Source organism: Anomaloglossus baeobatrachus, chromosome 6 (genome assembly GCF_048569485.1).
Source record: "Anomaloglossus baeobatrachus isolate aAnoBae1 chromosome 6, aAnoBae1.hap1, whole genome shotgun sequence".
Taxonomy (NCBI): Eukaryota; Metazoa; Chordata; class Amphibia; order Anura; family Aromobatidae; genus Anomaloglossus; species Anomaloglossus baeobatrachus.
The window spans coordinates 433505657-433527210 of record NC_134358.1 but is presented as its reverse complement, the minus strand read 5'-3'; the positions used below and the strand labels follow the sequence as shown (position 1 = coordinate 433527210).

At 41.7% G+C, this 21554-nt stretch overlaps 1 protein-coding gene across 1 annotated transcript in view; it reads left to right on the top strand.

The window, feature by feature from the left end:
* The window catches only part of NEK11 (NIMA related kinase 11), a 430667-nt gene that overhangs the window by 338514 nt on the left and 70599 nt on the right, over positions 1-21554 (top strand). The window contains exons 14-15 of the mRNA XM_075315207.1: positions 4389-4449; positions 17692-17788. Of these exons, the coding sequence (XP_075171322.1) occupies positions 4389-4449; positions 17692-17788 (158 nt within the window). The remainder of the gene's footprint in view (positions 1-4388; positions 4450-17691; positions 17789-21554) is intronic.

Genomic DNA, 21554 nt, shown 5'->3' with positions numbered 1-21554 from the left:
AAGAAGAACACAGCTGAACAGAAGCCAAACAGTGTCTAATGGAGCTATGCTGTTTCATTATAGCGAATGGATCCATCGGGGGTTTCACCTAAATCACGTATTTCAAACATGTTGATGGAAACACCGATGTAAGTCTTCAATATAGAGCATAGGATAAATGTGAGCTGATCCAAAGTGTTATGCACCCCAAATTGCCACCTATAGCATACAACTCAAGCCACAAAAAAACAATTCCCTACTCAGGTCTGTCATCTGTTAATGGAAATATATGGGGCGTCCACGTTATTGGTAGCACAAAAGCTTTGAAAAAGCGCTATGGCTCCCCCAAAAAAAGAAATTCAGCAAAATCTGCCCTCTCAAATCCAAATGCCCCAATCCCTTCTCAGCACCACAATGTGTCTAAACCATAGTTAAAGTACACGTGTTTAGCATTATTGTAGAAGGAAAGCCAGCTTAATTTACATTGTGTGTGTCTCCAGAAGCATGAGCTGGGCACCCTGGACGGGCACTACAATGTACTGGGCATTACAAGGGCTTTTTTAAATTTCTTAATTCTGTAACATTCACTGTATTTGAGTCCATGGGTGTTTTTCAGTGACTAAATCGTCGCGACACCCATAGATGAATTCCCAGAAGGATGTAATTTCCAAAATTTGGTCAACTGACGGGATTAATTCTGTTCTGGCACTAGGAAAATCTGTGGTCCAAAAATCAAGTGACACTCCTTCCCTCCCATGCTTGTACGTCAGCAAAACAGTACTGTACAGTGAATTGTTGTATATTTCCACATTTAGGATAAATTGTTCAACACATTATGGGGCATTTTTTTACCTATTTCCCTTGTAAAAATTGGAAATCTGGGGCTAAAACAGCATTTTAGTGGTAAAAATTAAATTATTTTTTTCTTCATCGTCCAATAGTATTACATTTTGTGACACACCTATGGTGTCAATATGTTCACTGTACCCCTGCATTAATTAATTGAGGGGTGCACTTTGTAAAATGGAGTCACTTGTGGGGGAGTTCTCCTGTTCTGGCACCTCAGGGGCTTTGCTGATGGGACATGGCACCCGCAAACCATTCCAGCAAATTCCAATATTTCAGCCAAGAGAGCACTCCTTCCCTTCCGAGCTCTGCCGTATGCCCAAATAGTAGCTTTTCACCACATGTGGGGCATCACTGTACTCATGAGAAATTGCACAACAAATTTTGTGATCCATTTTCTCTTCTTATATACCGCCCCGTGCTCGGCAGCCGAGCCGCTCGGATCCAGACCTTCAGTGGGTGGCTCGAGGGTCTCCGGACCCGGGGGTCCTGCGGTCACGTCGATCATAAAGGGGTTTGCGGTTTGGGGATGTATGTGTACGGCCGGAGCCGTGTTTAAGTTCATGACGCCACCCACGGGATGTGGTGAAGGTAGACACCACTGCTGCAGTTACGGGGCGCCCGGGGGAGATGTTGCGCAGCAAGTTGTTAACCCCTCCGTGGGCAGGGATGGTGGCCCCGGGACCCGTTGGGGGTGTTTGGCGGTGCAGGGAGGTGGGCGGCCGGAGGGCACTGATGTACTCATGATTAGTAAACACACGAGTCTCTGGTAAACCAAGGTGATGGTGGTCGGTGCCGCAGCCGGCCGCAGTCTGGTCCCCCACCCGGTTGGTGGTCTCTGCCTTTCTCCTGCACCTGTTTGTGATGGTGGACTACCTGCGCTTGCAACTTCAGGAGTCCGCTCCCGGCTTTTGGTTGCTTGAGGAGCCCTTTGCCCGTAGACGCTGGCCCGTGGGATCTCTGTGCCATGGCGGTGGCTTTCTATCCACCTTGTTGGGCTGTTGCCTTCAGTCGGGACTTTGGGTGGGACAGGACCTCTAGTCCTGGCCGCAATCAGTTAATTAGCTAGCCCCCAGTAGCCCTAGCTTCAGGGTCTGAGTACCCCCCTTTGTGCGGTTTCCGGGTCGGTTCCCCAGGTTGGTACTGGCGGGCCACTGCCCTGTCCCGGTCCACCACGCTTCCACCGCGCCGTCTTCCCGGCTCCTGCAGACAGAGGCCTCCATCTGCCTCCTAGCCAGCAGTACCAGGGCTCCTACCCTGGCACCGGTTCAGTTTGGGTCTTTCCTTTGCTGGAGCTGCACACAGCTCCAGCCCACACACCTCTCCTCTTGACCTCTAGACTTGAACTTTACGACTCGACTAAACTTTCCTGCCCCAGGCTGTCTGTGACTCCTTGGTGGGCATCTTCCAACTGCCTGGTTCCGCCCCCCTGGTGTGTCCATCAAGCACTGAGGGGAGTGACTAGGGTTTTATATGTTTGGCTCCTGTCACCTTGTTAGGGAACGGTGTAATGCGGAGCCCTATCTGTGACTACCTGGCTGGCCAGGGCGTCACACTTACTCTTGTGAAAATGAAATAGTTTGGAATTAAAGAAACATTTTTGTGGTAAAATTGTATTTTTTCATTCTCATGGCTCATCCTTATAAAATTCTGTGAAACACCTGTGGGCTCAAGGTGCTCATCATGACTGGATATATCCCTTAAGAGATGTAGTTTCTAAAACGAGGTAATTTCTGGGGGGTTTCCACAGTTTTGGTGCATCAGGGGCTCTGCAAACGTGACATGGCATCCGCTATCTTTTACAGCTAATTTTGCGCTCCAAAAATCAAACAGTGCTCCTTACCTTCCTAGCCCTGCTATACACCCAAACAGATGGAGAAATTGCACAACAAAATTCTTCTGTTACTCTTGTGAAAATAGAGAAATTGTGGTTAAAGCAACATTTCTGTGGTAAGATGGCTCAGTGTTGTAAAATTCAGTGAAGCACCTGTGGAGTAAAAAGTGCTCACCACACATCTAGATAAATTAATTTAGTAGTATATTTTTGCAAAATGGGGTGACTTGTGGAGGCATTTCCACTTTGTAGCCACATGAACATCTCTCCAGTCGTGATATAGCATTCCTTATCAATTCTGGTCAATTTTGCATTCCAGTAGTAAAATGATGCTTATTCCCTACTGAGCCCTGCCATGTGCCCAAGCAGTAGTTTTCCACCGCATACGGGGTATCGGCACACTAAGGAGAAATTGCACAATTAAATTATTTTGTGCATTTTCTCCTGTTACCATTGTAAAAAAAAAGACAAAATTCTGTGAAGCACCTGGGGGTTTATGGTGCTCACCACACATATAGATATATTTCCTAAGTGGTCTAGTTTCCAAAATTGGGTCAATTGTGAGACGTTTCCTCTGTTTAGTCACATCATGGGCTCTCCAAATGTGACATGGCACCCACTGCCTATTTCAGCCAATTTTGCTCTTCTGAAGTCAAATGATGCTCTTTCCCTTCCAAACCCTGCTGTGCACCCAAACAGTAATTTTACACCACATATAGGTTATATATAAACTGAGGAGAAATTGCACAACAAATTTTATGGTCCATTTTTTCCTGCTACCCTTGTGAAAATGCAGATTTTGGAGCTAAAGCAACATTATTGTGGAAAAAAGTAAAATTTTCATTTTTTTCTTTCCACACTGCTTCAGTTCCTGTGATGCACCTAAAGGGTTAATAAACTTGTTGAATGTGATTTTGAGTGCTTTAAGGGGTGAAGTTTTTAAAGTAGTGTCACTTTTCAGTATTTCCTGTCATATATGCTCCTCAAAGTTACTTCAAATGTGATGTGGTCCCTCAAAAAATTGGTTTTGTAAAGTTTGGTGGAAAAATGAGAAATTGCTTATAAACTTTTAACCCCTCTAACTTCCTAACAAAAAAAATATGTTTCAAGTATGATGCTCATGTACAATAGACATGTGGGAAATTAATTTAATTTATCAACTATTTTGTGTGATATAACTCTCTGGTTTAAGGGCATACAAATTCAAAGTTTGATAACTGCGCAACATTTTCAAAATATTTGCCAAAATTTCGATATTTTCACAAATAGATGCAAAAAAATTCTACCTAAGTTTGCCACTAACATAAAGTACAATATGTCACAAAAAAAATCTCAGAATTACTGGGATCCATTGAAGCGTTTCAGAGTTATTACCTCATAAATTGATCAGAATTGAAAAAATTGGCCTTGTCAGGAAGGTGAAAACAGGCTTTGGAAGTAAAGGGTTAATATAGTAAACTGTATTTAGTATTTTTCTATTAACTGCTGACGTATAAAACTGAGACCATACAGATGTCAGATATAAAAATGGGCATACGGATGCAATACAGATTGCATATGGGGTAAAAATGGTACATATAAGACCATAATGATGAGAAAGTGTCAATTTTGGGGGAGGTGGATGAAAACCTTATTTTTCATATAATCCGGCGAATTTAGAGTGACTTAATTGTAGCAAAATTGACCTCTTTTTTTTTTTTTTTTCTTTTTTTTTTCCAACATTGAACAGGATACAGACATGAAGGACATGATGCTTCATCTGCAAAACGTACTGGCTTCCAGTTGTTTGGGTGAGACCACTTAGACTGTAGAGGCTATAATGTACAGTATGTTGTCAGTACAATTGGCTTGTCGTTCTTGGAATCAAGATAGTGATCAAAATGCCATATAAAATTATTAAAATTGTCTGCGAGAATAACAATAGGCAAAAAAGACCAAGAGGTATATTCCAGGCTATAGTATTTTCTCTGCTGCAGCTCACCTAATGTATTATATAAGATATAAGATCTACTTAGAAAATGTAATACAAATTGAATTAGGAAGGAATTACCTAGGATATACCAAGGTAAGTGCCGGTGGCCTGAATGGAAATGAGATGAAATCTATAATGAAATACTTTTAATCTAATAACGGGAATTTATTGGATCATATGTTTAAGATAAATACTCTGTAGTAGTATCATACATTTTTAATGTATTTGTGGTCAAAGTTGACTGCTTTGGAGGCTTACAATATATAATGATTTCCCATTTGCACACAATGCTTTACTTCAAGTATGAGATATATTTTTATATTGCTATATATCTCAAACAAAAGCATAATGGTAAGATAGTAAAAGATGGTACAATTACACTGACACTCCTTACTGTCAGTTATGACCTGACACATTTTTAATGCTTATGCTTGCAAATCTGTATATGTGTCTATATGAAAGTGTTCGGCTTCCTTTATTCCTGTAACCTTAAATAGTCTTAAAAAAGTAGTATTGGTAGCAATTTCTAATAGTAATTACAACTCCAGCATTCATGACCAAATAGGCCTGTTTTTATTAGAGTGCCATGTAAGGGCCCCTAGATCACTAACATCCAATATTTCTAAAATTATTCCATAAGTTTTAGACAGTTGTTCACAGATTAGTGCATTTCTGACCATCTTTGCTTCTGAGAGACCCTGCCTCTCTAACATGCTCTTTTTATACGCAGTGAGTTAGTAGAAAACTGACCCTCTGGCCTGGCTTTTTTTATTAGTACCATTTGCGTTTTAAGCCATTTGTTAACCCTGTCCCAACTTTTCTGAGTTGGGTTGTTGCCATAAATTATTTAATTAAATTAAAATCAACTTCTGATTGTGCCCTATTATGTTTTGTTGTGAAAATGTGGCGATAACAGATTTCCAAATCATTACATTCTTGTTTTCTTTACATTTTATGCAGCATCCCATCTTTTTTTGGAATTAGGGTTGTATAATGTTCTTATGAGTTGTCATCAAACTATTGATAAAATAGTAACTCTTACATACACTATGAAGCAGCACACTGCAATTAATTAATTTTTTATTTATTTTTTTTTAAAAGAGTGTAAAAACTCATACAACCACTTCAAGGGTTACATTTTATATGGATTGTCCCTATTCACTAATGTTTAATTTCTCTATGTGCCAACCTAGGCTTTATCTGAATTGGGATACTGAAAGAAAAACAGGCTAATAAGCTTGCAGTTAAAGTTGTATGTGAGAAAGATGAGTGGATAAGGGTGCGGAGCCCTAGAAGGAGCCACCTTCCCCAATATGTAGTACAAAAAAGACAATATGGGACCCAAATACCTTTAGTATTAAATTAATGTGCAGGTGCATCAAAGAGTGCTAAAGCCATCCAATCTTGTCAAGGTCTACCTAAATATGGAAGGTCCCTTTCACTAATGTCTTACCTCTCCATGTGCCAAACCAGGGCTCATCTGAACTGGGGAAATAAAAGAAAATCAGGCTTAGCTTGTAATTAAAACCTTATTTTTGTAGCTGGAATTATATAGTACATAGTGTTGAGCGAGCGTGCACAGCATTGCTCATTACTCGGCCAAGTATCAGGGGTGCTCAATCGCCATGCTCGTGTCCCTGCACCACATGTTTTGTGGCTGATTTTCTGCTACTAAACATGTGGGGTTTTCCTGTCAAAATGTCATATACATTTTGCCTACTGGCATTACTGTGATTGGCTGGTCGCATTGCATCATCAGGTCTTAAATGAAGTAATATGCAGATCGAAGCTGTCTGCTTTACCTTGGCTGGTACTCAAAAATAGGGAGAACCCCATGCCATGTTTTAATTCATTCATTTATTTATTTATTAGGTTTAATCCTAGATAAACAATGTTTAACCTGGTTTAACCAAATAAATAAACAATTTAGCAAAATAGCATAAGATCCCCCCATTTGTGATCACCAGCTAAGGCAAAGTAGACAGCTGTGTGCTGGTATTATCAGGCTGAGAAGGCCCATGGTTTTTGACTCTTCCAAGGCTAAAAATAGCAGCACGCAGCCGCACCAGAATTGGCACATCACATTAGATTTGCCAATTCTGGTGCTTTGCCCGGCTCTTCCCAATTGCCCTGGTATATTGGCAATTGGGTTAATACGTTAATAACTAATAAGGTTGATGTAATGTCAACTGACATCAAGCTCCTGGGTTAGTAATGGAGAGGTGTCTATCAGACACCCCCATTACTAACCCAGTAAGTGTAAAGAATAAAAACACACAGTCACAGGAAAACAAATAGATTATTTGAATAAAGACTCCCTCCACACTTTTTCTCGTTCACTAATTCTTTACAAAAATATTTCCCAAGAAGCTCTGACGTAATCCATGATCCAGAACTTCAACTCTGGTGACTGTGCGCAACAGTAAAGTACAGCTATTCACAGTCACGGGGTGATGATAACTTTCATGGGAACTGCCTGGTCTCGCTGAGTGCAATGTTGAGATGGCAGCATTGATGAAAGTTATTGTCACCCAGCATCTATAAATAGCAGTAAAGTACAGCAATTTCCAAACTCTAGGTATGACAACAATGCTCATGAGAGCAGTCGCCTCAACACTAAGCTCAGCGAGACCCAGCAGTTCTGATGAGAGTTATCATCACCTAGTGAGAGCGGCTGCTGAGGCCGTAGCAGACAGGGCCTTGTCAATCCTCCCCCCTGTAGTGACTTATCTACCGTATGTGATTGGGTCCAGTAGATGGTGACTGGAAGCAGGAAAATGCTGTCCTGCACTTTGAGACACTGAGGAGCAGATATACAGGCATACACCTCCCCCCCTTTTCCTCCTTGGAGCAGCTTAAACAAATATTAACCAGATAAGGTCCAGTACTCAGTGACTCTTAAAGGGAACACACCTGATTATATTGTGAAGGGGAAACGATCTACATCCTAGCAAGTAGATCATAAGAAGATATCCCCATACGTAGATCTCTTTACTGCTTGTCTCAGGAAGCCTGGTCACTGAACATACCCCCTGGGACACCAGGGTCATACATTCACCAGAACCAAGCACCTAACTTAAACGGACTAGCAGGTACTGGGTCTTAGAGGAATGCAATAAATCAATCTCTCTGCTACCTGGGAGAACCCCAGCTCAACCTACAGATGAACAGGATATAACATGGTTACGTTTGGCCAGAAATCCGCATCAACAGAGGTATATCACGCATCCAAACCCCACAAGAAAGAGATGGACAAATTCGTTAACAAGCAACAGAAAAATAAACAACAAACAGAGCAGAACAAAGGAGGACAACATACACCTGACCACAATTCAGATGTCTGACACAGAAACAGAACTGCTTGATAGCCCAGACAAGCCAATCTCCAGGGCATTTATTACCAGAATACTCAAAACAGCCTTAGCACCTCTGGCAAAAGATCTATCTGACATTAAAAGAGACATTCACCAACTGGGTCACAGAGTGGAGGAGCTGGAGCAGTCTCAGACGGCCATCATATCCCATGCCCAAGAGCTGGAAACCAACCTTCATATACATGATGATCACATCTAGAAAATATATGCCGCAATGGGGGACCTGGAAAACCGGAACAGACAAAACAATCTCCGGATACGGGGTCTTCCGGAAACGGTAATCACGGAGGACATCTCTAAAACACTAACTGCCCTCTTCTCAAACTATTTGGATGCTGAAGAAAACACCAGTTAATCATAGAGAGGGCACACAGAGCACTACGCCCAAAACCCAATCCCAACGATCCTCCCAGAGATGTTATCTGCCGAATTCTAGATTTCCGCCTTAAGGACAAAATCTTCCAAAAATCCAGATCAGACCCTAACATCCAACATGAAGGATCTAACATTGCAATCTTCCAAGACATAGCCCCTTCTACATTAGCCAAGAGGCGCCTCCTTGAACCTCTCACGGACGAACTGAGGAAACAACAATTCCAATTCCGTTGGCTGTTCCCCTTCGGTACTTTGGTTTCGGCCAAGGGGAAGAAGTTCACTGCAAGATCTGCCAAGGACTTCTCCAACCTTTGCGCGGAACTGGACATCCCACCAGGATCTACTCCATATCTGAATCTCCTCCAACCTGCTCTACATCTTCCACCACTCCCCACGCAGCAGCCATGGGAAACCGTGGAATATCCGAAAAATCAACGCCCCAGACCAAGACCTACCAAGCCACCTCTGTCTGAAACCAGACATGAGGCTGTTTGACGGAAGGCGCCTGTTCCATCTGAATAAAGACTGCATATGTGATGAGTATACCTCTGACAAATTTTAATATTTGACCTGTTGTCTCTTGTTCTCTCCCTCTTATCATGCTACAGATTTAAAATGTTTTTCATTTAGGTTGAACTTCTGCATATATTGTTATATTTAATTATTGGGTTCTCCCTGGCAGACCAAAATTGTCCGCTTATTTGAATGAACCCCAACAAACCCCAACAAATCCCCCATGGTTACGGTTCACAAGGACAAGATTGCTATACACACCATTCTCCTCTCCTTCTATGTCACACCTTCCCCCCTCTATACCCCTTCTCTTAATACTCTCTCTCTTGCCTTTCTCTGTGTATCACTTTTACATTGGCTCGAGATCTAAGGTTGGAGTGGGTTGAGCTGGGCATCCACACAGTTTAACTATGGCTAAACAACACAACCTGCTGACACTCGCCTCTTACAATGTAAGAGGCCTTAACTCTCCCATCAAGCGCTCACAAATTCTAGCCCACCTTAAAAAAGAAAAGATAGACATACTTCTGCTACAAGAAACGCACTTAATGCTAGAGACGTCACCGAACTTTGATAAAGCATTTTACAACACATGGTTTCACTCATACTCAACTACGAAAAAAGCCAGGGGAGTAGCCATTGTCTTCTCAAAGCACACACCCTTTCAATTGCTGGATACCTTTTCAGACAATATGGGCTGATTTGTATTTATCAAAGGGAAAATAGCACATACACTAGTAACAATAGGAAATATCTACGCCCCGAACACTAAGCAGGATGTCTGGACATCGAAGGTTTTGAGGGAAGCTAAATATTTTATTGAGGGTACGTTCATCCTGGGAGGTGATATAAATGTGGCCCTTAATCCGGAACTTGATTCCTCCACAAACAGATCCTTTAATCCTAAAACGGCGCTGATGCGTATACATAAATCCTTGCATTCGGCCCAACTGGTCGATGCCTGGAGACACCTCCACCCAACAGAAAGAGATTACTCTCATTACTACATATTTGTTCCTTTCTTAGCTCTGTCCATGATACAACATGCCAAACTTATTACTAGCATCCACTCGGACCATTGTATCTTAAAACTGGAAATCACACTTGGGGAGAGGGTCCGGAACAGGACATGGAGATTGAATGAATCTCTCTTGTCTCAATCTTAGTATAAAACACGTGTTACGAAAGCCCTGAAAAATTACTTTGATATTAACACTCAAGATACAGTCCCTTTTCCTACAGTGTAGGAAGCGCACAAGGCAGTAATATGAGACTTTATCTCCATATCCTCGTTCTTAAATAAATCCAGAAAAGATGAGGTGGCATCATTGTATTCCGAGATACAAAAAATGGAACTGCAACATAAAACCTCTCAGTCACCAAACATCCTCAGGCTATGTGCGCACGTTGCATACAGTCACTGCAGACATTTTTGCAGCGATCTGAAGAGCACATGTGCTCTTTAAATCGCTGCAGAAATGTCCGTAGTGAAAAAAAAAAAAGCCGATTCCATGCGCTCTGCCTGCAGCTCCTGCCATAGACAGAGCAGGAGCTGCCGGCAAAGCGCACGGAAGAAGTGACATGTCACTTCTTAGAACGCAGCGCTTCGGCAGTAGCCGAAGCGCTGCGCTCTAAAACGCCACGTGCGCACGGCCCCTGCACAATCTCTCCATAGACTGTGCAGGGGACGCAGGACGCATGCAGTTACGCTGCGCTACAAAGCGCAGCGTAACTGCATGTATTTACGCAACGTGCGCACATAGCCTCAGTCCCTTAACACAATTAAGACAAAGGCTCAGAGATATCTTAAACAAACAGTCTGCAAAGTTCTACATGAACTGGAGGAATCGCCTCTTTGTACATGGAGACAAAGTATCTAAGCTTATGGTTTCCCTGATCAAAAAAAGGAAAGCACGTACGTACATTTATTCTTTAAAAGATTCAAATAAAAAAAACTTGCAGACACTGAAGCTATTGCTGATGCCTTTAGCAAATATTGTTCCTCCTTGTATCACATTTGAGAGCATGAGACACCAGAACAAGCAGATAAGAGACAACAGGACATAATCTCTTTTCTGTCAGAACTACGTCTTCCAACGCTCAACACAACCCATATAACAAATCTGAACAGGCCATTTTCTATTGAGGAGCTCCAGTCGATCCTGTCAAAGTGCCCCACAGGGAAAAGCCCTGGCCCAGATGGCCTACCGATCTCTTATTACAAGACCTTTAAAGAAACTCTACTACCTCATCTCCTTCACCTCTTTAATGCTATGCTACAGGGCTCCCCTTTTCCAAAACAATCAGAAGCACATATTACCCTCATACATAAGGAGGGAAAAGACCCTGAAATCTGTAGCAACTACAGACCGATTTCACTGCTGAATAATGATTTGAAATTATTTGCGAGCCTTTTAGCAGACCGTTTAAGTACCATTCTACCTACACTTATCTCGCCCAAACAAGTGAGTTTTGTGAAGGGAAGAGAGGGACGAGATAACTCCATATGCATACTCCATCTAATGCAGCATGCCCTTACTCACAGCAGACCCTTAGTGCTATTAGGCACTGATGCGGAAAAGGCTTTTGACAGGATCGATTGGATATTTATGAGAGAAACACTACGGCGCTTCGCCTTTCCTACCCCATTCATAGAGGCAATTTTTCAGATGTATACACACCCGACAGCGCGTATTAGGATAAATGGGGATCTTTCTAGCCCATTCAACATTAACAATGGAACTCGGCAGGGCTGCCCGCTTTCTCCATCTCTGTTCATCTAAAGCTGGGTTCACACTAAGCGACAGCGACAACGACGTCGCTGTTACGTCACCATTTTCTGTGACGTAACAGCGACCTTGTAAGTCGCTGTTATGATCGCTGCTTAGCTGTCAAACACAACGACGCAGCAGCGATCATAACGTCGCTGTGCTACATGTGCAGAGAGCAGGGAGCCGCGCTTAGCGCTGGCTCCTTGCTCTCCTAGGTACAGTACACATCGGGTTAATTAACCCGATGTATACTGCAGCTACATGTCACAGTGCAGAGAGCAGGGAGCCGCGCACACTGCTTAGCGCTGGCTCCTTGCTCTCCTTGCTACAGTATACATCGGGTTAATTACCCGATGTGTACTACAACCACATGTGCACAGAGCAGGAGCCGGCGCTGGCAGCAAGGGCGGAGGCTGGTAACGAAGGTAAATATCGGGTAACCAGGGAAAGGTCTTCCCTTGGTTACCCGATGTTTACACTGGTTACAGCTTTCCGCAGCTGCCAGACGCCGGCTCCTGCTCCCTGCTCGCTTCATTTCGTCGCTCTCTCGCTGTCACACACAGCGATGTGTGTGTCACAGCGGGAGAGTGACGACCAAAAAATGAAGCTGGACATTCAGCAACGACCGGCGACCTCACAGCAGGGGCCAGGTCGTTGCTGGATGTCACACACAGCGACAGCGACGGGACGTCGCTGCAACGTCACAGAAAATGGTGACGTAGCAGCGACGTCATTGTCGTTGTCGCTGTGTGTGACACCAGCTTTAGTGAAGGAGACCCTCATTCAACGAATCCGACAGCATCCGGACATAAAAGGGGCTTCCAAAGCTGGAACTACACATAAAGCGGCAGCCTTCACCGACGACCTTCTTCTCCTGTTGACGGAACCCCTCAAAGAATTTCCGGCTATCTTGGAAATCTTCGAACATTTTGGCTCACTGTCAAATTTCAAAATTAATTTGGACAAATCGGAGGCTTTGGGTATACAGCTCCCTCAAGCAACAATTAATACCCTAAAAAATAAATACCCCTTTAAGTGGCCCCCCCAAGTTTATTACCTACCTGGGAATAAAGATATGCTCACATTGGCCTTCTTTAGTCTCTTTAAACTTTTTCCCGTTATTAAAATCTTTGTTAAAAGTAATAGCCTCATGGTCAGCCCCATTTGTCTCATGGATGGGACGTAAAAACTATTAAAAAGCTTTGTGTTACCAAAATTTAGTTATGTGTCACAGATGTTACCAATTCAGGTACCACAGACCTTTTTCGATAAAGCTATAACCCTCTTCATCAACTATATTTGGAAGGGTAGGCGCCCGAGGTTGAATTATAATACCCTAGTACTACCTAGGTCCAAAGGAGGAATGGGGACACCAGACCCAGAAAAATATCACACAGCAGCAATACTATCAATGATAATAGATTGGACTCGCAAATCTCCAAACAAACTTTGGACCTTGATCGCAGACTCCATCAGTCCGATGAACTTCAGACCCATCCTTCACTCGGCAAAACATTTTCTTCGAGACTCGACGACGGGTAATTTAATCTTTAAGAATGCGCTTCAAACTTGGACAAAACATGCAGATTATCTTATTCCTCCACCTTCCCTGATAATCTGAATAATGGATTTGCCGGGGCTGTACTCAGACAGCACACAATCACGCACTCCTGATCAGCTTCATACACTCACTACGCCAGTGGAACTAGTGTTAGAGGATAGAACATTAACACCCCTGACTCAGCTTAATAAGATCATAGCCCCAAACTCACTCAACTTCCTTCAATATGAAAGACTAAAGTTAGCGGTACGGGATCACTTACCAAATGGGCTGCCCTGAAGGGACCTTTCCACTTTTGAATCTATGATTACGCAAACAAAATGCCCTCAAAAAGTGCTGTCTAAATTATATCAAATATTGGTCTTAAATAGCTCCCGCAGAAAAGGGCATTCATATCATTATGGGAAAAAGATCTAGGCAGGAATTTTACAGAAGGAGATTTGATCCAAATTTATAAGAGATCCTTTGGCCCATCACATTGTGTGAAGGTACAGGAAAACTCATACAAATTAGTTACCAGATGGTATGTATCACCTTCTCAAATTAGCACATGGTTCCCTTCCTCATCAGAGTCATGTTGGAGGTGCAAAAGAGAACGAGGTACATACTTCCACATTTGGTGGCAGTGCGATTAGTTGCAGTCCTTCTGGGAAAATGTAATTACCTACACCAAGCGGATCTGTAAACTGTCCTTTAACCCCCAACCCAGCCTAATCTTCATGAACTTGATCAGCAACCTACAAAACACTCCGAACAAAACTCTCCTCCTATTCCTACTAGCGGCGGCCAAACTGCTCATCCCCCCCTTTGGCGCTCGACAAGTATACCTACTATCCAAAATTGGATGCTCAAAATTGACCAGTTATATCATATTGAAGAGCTGGCAGCTTTAGCTTATCACTCTCAAAATAAATTTAGACTCATCTGGGCCCCCTGGTTGAATTTTCGAGAATCCTCTGAGTACTTTGAATTGGTGGCATCTTGACCTGCTCCCACCCCCCTCCCCTGAACCAGCCATGATATATTTCTCATCTAGATTAAACCCCACTCACACCTCCTGTCTCTCAATATCTTCTTGAAACCATCCTTACCTTTCTTTACACCCCCCATCATACTATTGACATGTTTTACATATGTTCATTTCACTAATGTTAATTATTCACAAACGTTTATTGTTGATTTCACATGGACTGCAATGGTAAACACACCTAACTGAGGTACTTCCGACAAGGGAAGAAAAATTATCCAGAACTGTGGCCCGAACTTTGGATCTAAATCCTTCCCTCCAAGATTCGAGTGCCTTATATTTTCTCACATTTAATCATTGTTTTATGTTACGTTATATTAATTTTTTTGTTCTGAACATTACTTGGAAGGTGTGCATTGTGTTTCATATGCTATTTTTCACTATAATAAAAATAATATTGAAAAGAAAAGAGAGTTATCGTTACCTGGTGTCTGTTAATAGACAGCGTTTTAGTCCTAGATTACTTTGGAGCTTTTTGAGGATTTTTTTTAACAAATTGGTGAATGATGGAAAGTGTGGGGAGTATCTATTCAAATAATCTATTTTTTTTTCCTTTGCATTTTTTTTACTTTACACTTACAAGGTTAGTAATGGGGGGCTGTTTGATAGACACCTCTCCATTATTTACCAATGGCCTTGATGCCAGTTGACATTACACAGCTGGCATCAACCCCATTAATGTATAATGCTGGTTGCCAACGCATCAGGGCAATTGGGCAAAGCGTCAGAATTGGTACATTTAATGTGATGTGCCAATTCTGGGACGGCGCGTGCTGCTAATTTTAGGCTGAGAAGGGCCTAATAACCATGGACCTTCCTAGCATGATAATGCCAGCCTGCAGCTGTCTGCTTTAGCTTGGCTGGTTACCAAAAATAGGGGGGACCCCATGCTTCTTTTTCAATTATTTAATTTTTTACTTCCTAGCAGTGATCTTGGAATCAAAGATGCGTCCAAATAACTTCCCCATGCATTTTTCCGGCTTCCCCTGCCCTCTAGCGGCGTCTGCCGACAAAATGCTCAAGTTCACCATAGACTTCCATTATTCTCATTACTCTAATCCAGTGGTTAAGAGCTTTGGACCCACTCAATTCAATTAATGAGCACTCGATCACTTTAATTCTTGCTCATCACTAATAGTAAGGTAAAGCAAACAACTTTGTGACAGCCATTGTCTTTCTAAGCAACTGTAGTAGATTATAAAAGTGGTAATGTATGATGGGATTTACAGTATATCACAAAAGTGAACACACCTGTCACATTTTTTAAATATTTTGTTTTATCTTTTCATGGGACAACATTGAAGATATGACACATTGAACACACTTTGTAGTCAGTGTGCTTGTTTTGCTTGTATAACAGTGTAAATTTAGTGTGCCCTCTAAATAACTCAACACACAGCCATTAATGTCAAAACCAATGGTGAATAAGTGAGTACACCCTTAAATGAAAATGGCCAAATTGTTTCCAAAGTGTCAATATTTTGTGTGGCCAGTTGCCACCATTATTTTTAAGTGCAGCTTTAACCCTCTTGAGTATGGAGTCCACTAGAGTTTCAAAGGAGCCACTGGAATAGTCTTCGACTCCTCCATGACAGTATCATAGAGCAGGTAGATGTTAGAGACCTTGCCCTCTTCCACCTTCCTTTTGAGGATGCCTCACAGATGCTCAATAGGGTTTAGATCTGGAGACATGTTTGGCCAGTCCAGCACCTTTACCCTCAGTTTCTTTAGCAAGGCAGTGGTCGTCTTGAATTAGTGTTTGGGGTCGCGATCATGTTGGAATACTGTTCTACATCCCAGTTTCCAAAGGGAGGGGATCAAACTCTGCTTCAGTATGTCACAGTACATGTTGGCATTCATGGTTCCCTTAAGGAACTGTCGCTCCCCAAAGCTGGCAGCACTTATGCAGCCCCAAACCGTAGGCAAGACACACTTGTCTTTGTACTCCTCACCTGGATGCCACCCCACATGCTTGGTATCACCAGACCACAGGACCTGGTTCCAGTAATCCATGTCCTTAGTATGTTTTTCTTCATCAAACTGTTTGTGTTTTCTTGGGCATTATCTTTAGAATCGGCCTCCATGGCGAAAGCCATACAGACCAATTTGATGCTGTGTGCGGCGTATGGTCTGAGCACTGACATCACTACTAATGAGTCACATGACACCAGGGATTGAAAATTGCTAATTGGGAACAAGTTGGCCATTTCCACTTGAGGGTGTATTCACATTTGTTGCCTGTGTTTTAGATATTAATAGCTGGTTGTTGAGTTATTTACAGGGCACACCAAAATTACACTGTTATATAAGCTGTACATTGACTACTTTACATTGCATCAAAGTGTGAGATCTTGAGTGTTGTCCCAGATATAATAAAATATTACAAAAATGTGAGGTGTGTACTCACTTTTGTGATATACTGTATTTTAAATAGTGTATTTTTCCTAAGTCGAGGACAACTGAAGATTTATCTGTTCAAAAGGTTTATAACCCATGGCGACCAAGGAAAATAACAACTGTTTGGTGGGGGTGATGGACCCCCACTGTGACTGCTCTGATATTGATGACAGGTCATATTTACATTTGAGCGAGTACCTAACTATTCGTATTCAGTATACTCATAATGAGTACTGTCTACTACTCGCGTATTCATTCCTAATAGCGTGTGCAATGGGGAAAATTCGCAAAGTAACGAGTAACCTGAATTCAGCACTATTTGCTACTCGCAAATATTATTAATTAATATTACTTTTTTTTAATCCACTTCTTTTAAAAACTGCCACAATAACTACACCAAAAAATTCTATATATGATTGCATTGTCACACTATTCTAGTCTGGTGCATCTAAGCATTTGATACATCCTATGCTCATATTTGCCTTTATTAGCAGCTGCCTGACACCATTCGCTAACATTCCTTTATCCAATTCCTTTTTCATTGTCGTTTATCTAGTTTCTTTAATGTTTTGCAATAAAAAATTCCTATGAGCACGGTAATGGCCATTAATTTTTATCGCTTCTTATGTGTGACCTATGTATAAATCAAAAATAACTGTAAAGAATATTAGAAAAAATCATAAAAGTAAACAGCTCAAGTATTTCACACATTTTCTTTAATTCATATTTTTTAGATCTTGTTTTAATCATTGAAATAAATGACTGTTTAGGTTGCCTGTTGGATATATATCTTACTTGATATGCTGCTTTTTACTTCTATTTTGTTTTTTTCCAAGTGCTCAAGTTTCCTCTCTTTAATGAATGAACATCTTGTGGTGGAATTCCTGTCCTCCAGACACTTTACACATTGCCTGTAATCTGCTTTTATGTACCACTCTAACAAGGCAATTTCTCATTATATTTTCTGCTAGGCTTCCAGTGCGCCATAATGCCATTAAAATGAACATTGAATTGCATTGTCTCTCTACACATTGATTTGTAGATACTCAGACTGCCACCAAAGTGTCTCCATCAATTCCCAGGCCATCAAGTGATATCAACGACACTATGGCACAGACTAAGCTGAAGCGCATGAGAGAGTAAGTGTTATTACCATTTTGTTGGGATAATTGGAAAGCCAAGGTATATGTCAGTCTGAATTCTTAGAGGCTTATTTTTTGTTGTGTGCAGGACAGGTTATTGTAGTCTATTCCTATACAATCTTGCCTTGTACACTACGAAGTAAAATATGAAATCATATGTAGAGGGATTAGGAAAGATGCATTTGGAGAATGTTCGCAGAATAATTACCATTTTCCTTGGTTTGTAGACTGTCATCTCCCTATTGTCTTTATAAATCCTTCAAGGTTATCAGTTTTCTTGATTAGTTATCAGTCATGTCCGTTTATATGAATATTTTTTTTTACATTGTGTCAGGTTTCATGATATAAAGAAAAAATAATTTCATTTCACTGGAATTTGCTGCACCAAGCAAAGTGAGAAGTTACATATATAAGATGAAAGAAAAAGTAAATTTAATAGTTTATCATTATAAAAAAAAAGAAGCTTAATAATCAAGCAGCCAAGAAATTCTATACAGTCAATAAGTACAACCTACATATGAAAAACCATAAAACAGGACTCTTACTTTACAAATTGTAATGAATCAGCTGCAGCCACAGCAGACCGTACAAAACATGAATTTACAATACAGCCAGTAACAGGCCTGAATCACTGGATATTATAACTACGGATGGTAACATGACATCAGTGTATCAGATATTCGTGGAGTATATTGGTCGGCCACCGCTGGAAGTTTATATGAATTGAACTAGCCATGGTCCAACTACACCTAGGCTACCTTAGAGGGACCTGTCATCTACTCACCTGCAGGGTTCACCGCTCTACTGGGCATTGCTAATCTTGATCCCGTGCCTCCTTTCTGCTTGTGACCGCTGTCCTCCTTCTTGATTTGTGTGGATAATGTGTCCTACGTCATCCACACAGTGTCCTCCTTTGCGCTTCTGTGCCCTGTTGCGAGCAGAGCAAGTACTGTAATGTGCAGACGCAGGGAAAGGTCAAAAAGCACCTATGGTTGCTCACTACAATACTTTGATCTGCCCTCAGCAGGTCAGAGAGAAGTGCGCGTGCGCAAAAGTGCAATGAAGGACACTGTGGGGATGATGTAGGACATGTCAACCACACAAGGCAAGAAGGAGACGGAGATCGCAAGGATAGAGGAGGTGTCGGGTTAAGACCAGCAACGCCCATTGGAACGGACCACCCCGAAGATTAGTAGTTGACAGATTCCCTTTAAAACTCTATAAACAAAGTATGAAATAAATGTACAAATCACACATTGTCTGTTACAACACAATTCATATAGTATCAGACTACAATGTCTCTACCCAATAGGTAGTATATGATAAGTATATATAAATCATAGCACACTGTCCATTTCCACATAGGTTTCCTTATGGTGAGAATGTTGCATTATCTAGATGCTCTATTAGGATATCCCATGGTTGATAGCCAGAATAAAGAGCTTTCGTCTAATCATTAAATAGATCTCCAATTTTGTAATTCACCAAACCATAATGTTATATGTTCCTGTTCACTTACGAAAGATGGTGCTAGCTGCACTGAACAGTAGCCTTTGCCAGAGTGATATCAATTCCATTTTAGCTCTAAGTTGTTATTATACAATGAAAAACTTGATGCCATTTATCGACAGTAGTTTCTAGAGTTAATAACTGGTGAGCTACATACAGTGAACTCAAGAGCTTATTGGGAAACAGAAAACTGATATAATGTATGGATGTGAGAGATACGGATTCACATGAGCGCTGCAGCCAATCAGTGGCTACCAATCAGCTTAAGTTCTCCCATGATAGCAGTGTGGGATGTTGATTCCAGCAGACCCATGGATGATGCAGTGCTAGGTATTGAGGAATAGCACTGGTCCAGTCGGTTACTATATTTTTTTTTATTTTTTTCAAACCTTTATTAAGGGAAATTATCCAATGGTGGACAACCTCTTTAATTGTAAAACAGTATTCTGTCCCAAAGTGTATCTTCTCTGAATAAAAAAAAAAAATCTTAACAAGAATCTGTAAGCTCCACCTCCCTAAATGTATGGACATGTGTGGCACACTTGGGCTTCAGGCTCCACAGGGTATTACACCACTTTTCAGTGGTAATATCTATCCCGGGTCAGGAGAGGGTTAACCTGCCGGTGCCTTCACGAAACACACACAAACAACAGCAGGTGCTTACTCACAGGGGGGTTGGACTAGGGCAGACAGGGTAGCCAGCCATCACGAAGCATGGGACTTCTACAAAAGCAAGTTATTATTATTATTTTTTTTTTTTTTATAAATTTCTGAAAAATTTTTCACCACATTAAAAAAAAACCTATACATGTTTGGTACCTGCGTCCTCATACTGACCTGGGGAATCATAATGTCAAGCCAATTTTACTGTATACAGTTGTGAACAACATGTACTTTATGGTTAATAAAAAATAAACAATTGTACTTTTTTTGCAATTTCAAAGCACTTGAATTTTTTTTCCTGTTTACGAATGGAGTCATTCAACTCATCCCGCAAAAAACAAACCATCATACGGTTATGTGGAGGAAAAAATGAAAAAAAGTTATGGGTCTTAGAAAATGGGGAAGAAAATACAAAAATAATAAAAAAAAAAACAAAAACAGGGTAAAGAGGTTAAAGAACAAAATAAAATGTCAACTTCAGTAAAGAGGTTCAGATAAGGAGGTTATTCAAGGATTTCTGACAGTAAAAGTCCCCATCTATAAGTTGTTGGCAGTAACGAGTGCTAGAAGTGTCGTGGTTCTGAGATGCTTATGGAAACCATATTGCAGAAATTCAAGCACAATAAAAACAGAATTTCTTCCAGACATCTGACTATTACTAGAAGTCTTTCAAGAATACTAAGGTGTTGATTTTTTGAGAGAGAGATGAATTTTTCATCCTCCAAACAAAGAAAAGCAGTTTGTTTAGATTGGGATAAAACAGACTGTCTGGAGTAGAACTTAGTGATGAAGAAGATTTTAATATTCTCTGCTGCATAAATGTATCTATGCCCCTGGAACCGAACAGGGCTACTAGAATCTTACATAATAATAAGAAAATACGTTGGCACACGAATGATGAAGATATGTTGTGTTGAATCTGTTTTTATACTTAAATGTGACCCATGTAGAACAGAGATAGGACCAACGTTTTAGCTTTATAACCTTAAGGCCTTTTTCAAGGTTTTCTAAATCTAATATATAAAGCTGAATGTGTGCGTGTGTATGTATGTATGTGTGTGTGTATGTCCGGGATTGGCATCTGCACCGCCACAGCTACAGCCACAAAATTTTGCACACTCACACATCTGGACCCCGAGAGCGTCATAGTGTTAGGGCCAGGTGGACGGGCAGACCCAGGAGGTGGATCCACTGGGCTGAACACCTCACCGAGGGCAAGGTGCCCAGTAGCCGGAGCACTAGTAGGACAGTCCGTTTAGAGGAGTGGAGTAAAGAAGTCCCTGGGACCATGGGGTCTCTGATGGTAGTCCGGGTGACGGAGCTCAGGTTCGGAGGCCGAGATGTCGTCAGGCAGAGTCCGGAACCAATGGAGCGAGAAGGCGGGTCACCACAGGGATCGGAGATGGCCGGAACTGACGGGATGGCAGGCCGTCACCGTTCGGGGTTCGGGTATCGTCAGGACCGGTTGGCGAGGCATGAGCGGCTCTACGAGAGAGATAGGTGAGTATATCACAGACACAAGGAGACCTGACTCCTAGCTTAGAAAACACGAAGAACAGGCCCCGCCCACTTGGAAAGGATCCCCCTATAT